Source organism: Bison bison, unplaced genomic scaffold, assembly GCF_000754665.1.
Source record: "Bison bison bison isolate TAMUID 2011002044 unplaced genomic scaffold, Bison_UMD1.0 scf7180017864492, whole genome shotgun sequence".
Lineage (NCBI taxonomy): Eukaryota > Metazoa > Chordata > Mammalia > Artiodactyla > Bovidae > Bison > Bison bison.
The window spans coordinates 7,929,827-7,934,192 of NW_011495051.1; the positions used below are offsets into that span (position 1 = coordinate 7,929,827).

General features: G+C 56.1%; 2 protein-coding genes across 2 annotated transcripts in view; one reads left to right on the forward strand and one right to left on the reverse strand.

The window, feature by feature from the left end:
- The window catches only part of KRI1 (KRI1 homolog (S. cerevisiae)), a 9,640-nt gene extending 8,990 nt beyond the window's left edge, over positions 1–650 (forward strand). The window contains exon 20 of the mRNA XM_010828501.1: positions 3–650. Coding sequence (XP_010826803.1) covers positions 3–128 — 126 coding nt within the window. The 3' untranslated portion in view covers positions 129–650. The remainder of the gene's footprint in view (positions 1–2) is intronic.
- Positions 319–4,366, reverse strand: part of ATG4D (autophagy related 4D, cysteine peptidase) — a gene marked incomplete at its 5' end in the record, with an annotated part of 8,265 nt that continues 4,217 nt past the window's right edge. The window contains 5 exons of the mRNA XM_010828502.1: positions 319–860; positions 1,620–1,739; positions 1,821–1,897; positions 1,979–2,057; positions 3,350–3,480. Coding sequence (XP_010826804.1) covers positions 678–860; positions 1,620–1,739; positions 1,821–1,897; positions 1,979–2,057; positions 3,350–3,480 — 590 coding nt within the window. The remainder of the gene's footprint in view (positions 861–1,619; positions 1,740–1,820; positions 1,898–1,978; positions 2,058–3,349; positions 3,481–4,366) is intronic.

Sequence of the window (4,366 nt, forward strand, 5' to 3'; positions counted from 1 at the left end):
TGACACTTGGGGGACGTGAGTTCAGCCGCCAGAGACTGCAGGCCTTTGGCCTCAACCCCAAACGGCTGCACTTCCGGCAGCTGGGCCGACAACGGAGGAAGCAGCAGGGGCCCAAGAGCAGCCACTGAGCTCAAGGGAGCCTGCAGGGGCCCCTTCCCTTCTTATCAACTGTATGGACCCTCGCATCTACCTGTAGGCTAGGGAGTCTTCCCATCTTAGAGATGTGGAAGCTGAGGCCTACTCAACAAGCTTCCCCAGATGACTCAGGAAACCTCCCCGCAAGCCACCCTCAAATGCTGGGCCCAGCAATAGCCACAGTCAAGTCAAACGGCTTTATTAGCCCCCAGCAGCCACGGCCCCTCCTCCCTCCCACCAGCTCCTGGCAGGATAGGGGCTTTGTGACCAGTGAGGGGCATGGACGGTCCAGTGCAAACTACAGTACGGAGTCAGGCCCTGAGTGGGTGCCCGGGGGCCTCCCTCCCTGCCCCATGAAGAGGGCCCAGCTGGTGGGAGGCAGGTGTGCGGGCTCTGTTCCTGGCTGAACGGCCCCAGCCCGGAGGCTTCCTGGACTGGTCTCTCTCAGCTGCACTTGTCAGGGGGGAGTTCAAGCTCCCACACCTAACATGACATAAATTAAAAAATAAATAGGGTTGTGTCTTCTCCCTTATTCCCTCCCTTTATAAAAACACAAAGTCCTCAGAGCTTGGGCGTTTAGCCTTGAGGAGCCGGCCACTGCGAGGGAGCCGCAGTGTTTGCTGGGAGGGCGGGAAGCAGAGGTCATCCAGGCTGTGGTCCTGAGCGTGGCCCTCGACCAGGGTGAACATGGGGTATCGTTCTGTGGCTGAGGAGGAGCTGAGGACCTGTTGGGAGGAGAGCGAGCAGCTCAGTCCCGAAGCCATGGTAATTATCCAAGTAGATACAATTAACAGCCATACTTAACCAGGTGCTTCCTGAACTCAACTTCCACCCCTCCAGCGCAGTGACGCAGAGCAGCCAATCAGCACCGTCTGTGCTCTGGCTACAGTGATTGGCTCAGTAATAAGCATGTGACCTTGTGCAACCAATGAACCACAGCCCTGGGATTTTCTCTCTCTGCTAAGAACATGGGGCTCTTTCCACTGAACTAGATAGTTGGGGGCAGCTCCCCTGGTGGCTCAGCAATAAAGAATCCCAGGTTCCTGGGTTGGGAAGATCCCCTGGAGAAGGAAATTGCAATCCTCTCCAGTATTCTTGCCTGGGAAATCCCATACACAGAGGAGCCTGGCAGGCTACAGTCCATGGGGTTGCAAAGAGTCAGACATGACTGAGGACATGCACACACCCAGAGAAGCTGGTGGTCATTTCTTGCTACCGTAAGGGTAAATCCCCGATAGAACAACAGAACCAAAGGACAAGGCAGGTCCTGCCACTTCAGCCTCTGGGGACCAGCTGTTCCCTTAAATTTTTCATTTCATGACGCTTTTTGCTAATCAGACCTAACCCAAGCTGAAAAACACTGTAGGGCTCCTGCAGGATAATAATCCTGACAACATGGCCAGGTCTGCTGGCCTCATGGCCTCTGTTCCTCTTCTGCTGTAGACCTGCCCTTGCCCCCCCAGCCCCCAGCACACCCGGCTCACCCTGGTCAGCTCTGAGCAGAGCGTCTCAAACTCCTTTCTGTCTCCAGCATAGAAACCCACGGTACAGCTCGGGTCCATCTTGGCAAAGGCCATCTTGCGGGGTGAGGTGCAGTGGAAGGACTGGGGTGGATAGACGAGGGAGGCTTAGCGGGTTCCCTCCACACGCCTCCAACCCCACCCTGGGGATCCCAGCTCGCTCACCTCCAGGGGGAAGTCGGCCTGGCTGACATCCACGGTGGGCTGGCAGTAGTGCGGGTCCAGGTAGAGCAGGAAGTCATCTGTGGGGAGGATATGTGAGGTGGGGGTGGCAGCGGAAAGGGGGGTGGGGGATGCCACGGAGCAGCATGGTGTGGGCCTACCCTGGTAGCCGATGAAGTACAGTGAGTGGCGGGGCTTGCCGCCCATAATGCCCAGGCACAGCTCTGAACGAAGGAGCTCCTGCGGGAAGGAAAGGGGGTGGAGTGAGGGCCCAGAGCAGGTGCTGTCAGGCACCCAAATGCCTCGCAAAACCCCAGAGCTTCTTTACTGGTGGCTCAGTGGTAAAGAGCCCGCTCACCAATGCAGGAGACATGGGCTGGATCCCTCCTCGGGGAAGACCCCCCCCATGCCACAGAGCAACTAAGCCCATACGCCACAACTACTGAGCCTGTGTTCTAGAGCCTGGGAGCTGCAACTGCTGAAGCCCGTGCCCTAGAGCCTGTGCTCCCCAACAAGAAGCCATTGCAATAACAAACCTGCACACCCCAACAAACAGTAGCCCTGGCTCGCCACAACTAGAGAAAAACCTGTTCAGCAACAAAGACCCAGCACAGCCAAAAACAGATAAATAAAATCATTAAAAAAAAGACAAAGGCCCAATGTGTGCAAACCCAAGCCGGGGCCCTGGGGGGTGGCAGTGACCAAGACAGACAAAACCCTGTCCCCATGGAGCTTATGTTCTAGTGTGGGAGAAGGAAGAACAAGAGGAGTAAGATCTGTCATGTGTCAGAAGGTGGCAGCTCTCTGGAGAATAAAAAGAGGGAAGAAGGCTTTGCAGTGTTAAGCAGGGGGAGTCAGGAAAGACCTCACTGAGAGATGATGTTTCAGCAAACAGTTAAGGGAATTCAGAAATCGTTTTGGGAAAGAGCACGCCAAGTGATAGGAATGGAAAGTGCAAAGGCCCTGAGGCAGGTGTTTTCTGAGAACAGAAAAGAGGCCTGTGTGGCTGGGGCAGAGTGAAGTGAGGTGGAGAGTGTGGGCAGATGGTAGAGGGCCTTGTGGGCTGTGGGGAGATCGCTGGCCTTTGTTCTGAGTGTAAACACACTGCGGTCTTTGCAGCCTAGCTGTGCCTTCTGCCTGGACACCTACTCCCCTGGCTTCTCATCTGCTTCTGGCCAGAGAGGGGCTTTCCGAGGCTGGGCAGCCACCCCCAGCTGCCCTTCACCATGTTAGTTTTGGTTCCTTTAGCGTGCGAGTTGCAATGCCACAGCTGTCAACTGGGTCCCACACCTACTGCCTGTCACTCCCCCACTAGAATGTCAGTTCCCAGAGGGCATGAACTGCTGCCTGTTCACCTTTGAGTCCTCAGCAGCTGAAAGGGCTTTTGGCACAAAACAGCTGCTTCATAACTACTAGATAATCCAACGAAGAGACAAAGGAAGCATAAAACCCTAACCCAAGCTGAAAATGTCTGCAGGGCTCCAGTGAGGGGGGCTGTGCGGGGAGGCACGGGGGAGCCTGGCAGAACCTACCTTCACGCAGGGCACGTACACGGGGTTGAGAGTTTCTCCACCAAGCCGCACTGGTACCAGGATGACCACGGACTTCCATTCAGCTGTGGGGTCTGGCCGGGCCACCAGGCGTGCCACGTCCGCTTTGTATACTGCAAGGACAGGGCAGCAGGTCACGTTCTCGCCCGCCTTCCAAGTCTCATTGTATGAACCTCCACCCTTGGGGCCCAACCTCACCTGAGCAACCTCCCTGGATGACACTCCTGTTGCTGGCAGAAAAGCTTTCCAGCATTCCCCACCCTCCACCCCAAACTCCCTCAGACAATCCCAGGCACGCCAGGCAGGTATGGACACCTCCATTTCAGTTGCCTCAGAGGGCAACTGAGGTCCTGAGATTATGACAAGGAGTGTAAAGCCAAGAGGGAGGTGAAGAGCTTTCCCCACAGCCCAGAGTGCCTGCCCAAGCCCGGGCCTGACCAGTCTTCCCCTCCTTGGCACCTGGGTTTGCCGAGATGGAAATGGGAGCACCAAGCAGTTCGTCAGTCAGCTGATGTCCCTGTGTGTCCCTCAAGTTTCATCCGCTGGTCTCTGCTTTCCTGTCATCTCCCTCGTGGCTATGTAACCCCCTCCTGACTCCCAGAAAAGTACATTTAATCTTTCCTGGAGACAAGAGCTGCAATGGTCTGAATGTCTCAGTCATGTCCAACTATGTCTGAACCCATGGACAGTAGCCTGCTAGGCTTCTCTGTCCACGGGGTTCTCCAGGCAAGAATACTGGAGTGGGTTGCCATGCCCTCCTCCAGGGGATCTTCCTCACCCAGGGATGGAACCCGCATCTCTTAAACATCTCCTGCATTGGCAGGCAGGTTCTTTACCACTAGCACCACCTGGGAAGCACCCTCCCCCGCCCCCATCCCCATTTCATATGTTGAAATTCTAACCCCCACCCCCCCCCCGGAAGTGATGGAATGAGGAAGGTGGGAGGTGATGGAGGTCATGAGTGACATCACTGCCCCGGTAAAAGGGACCCCAGAGAGC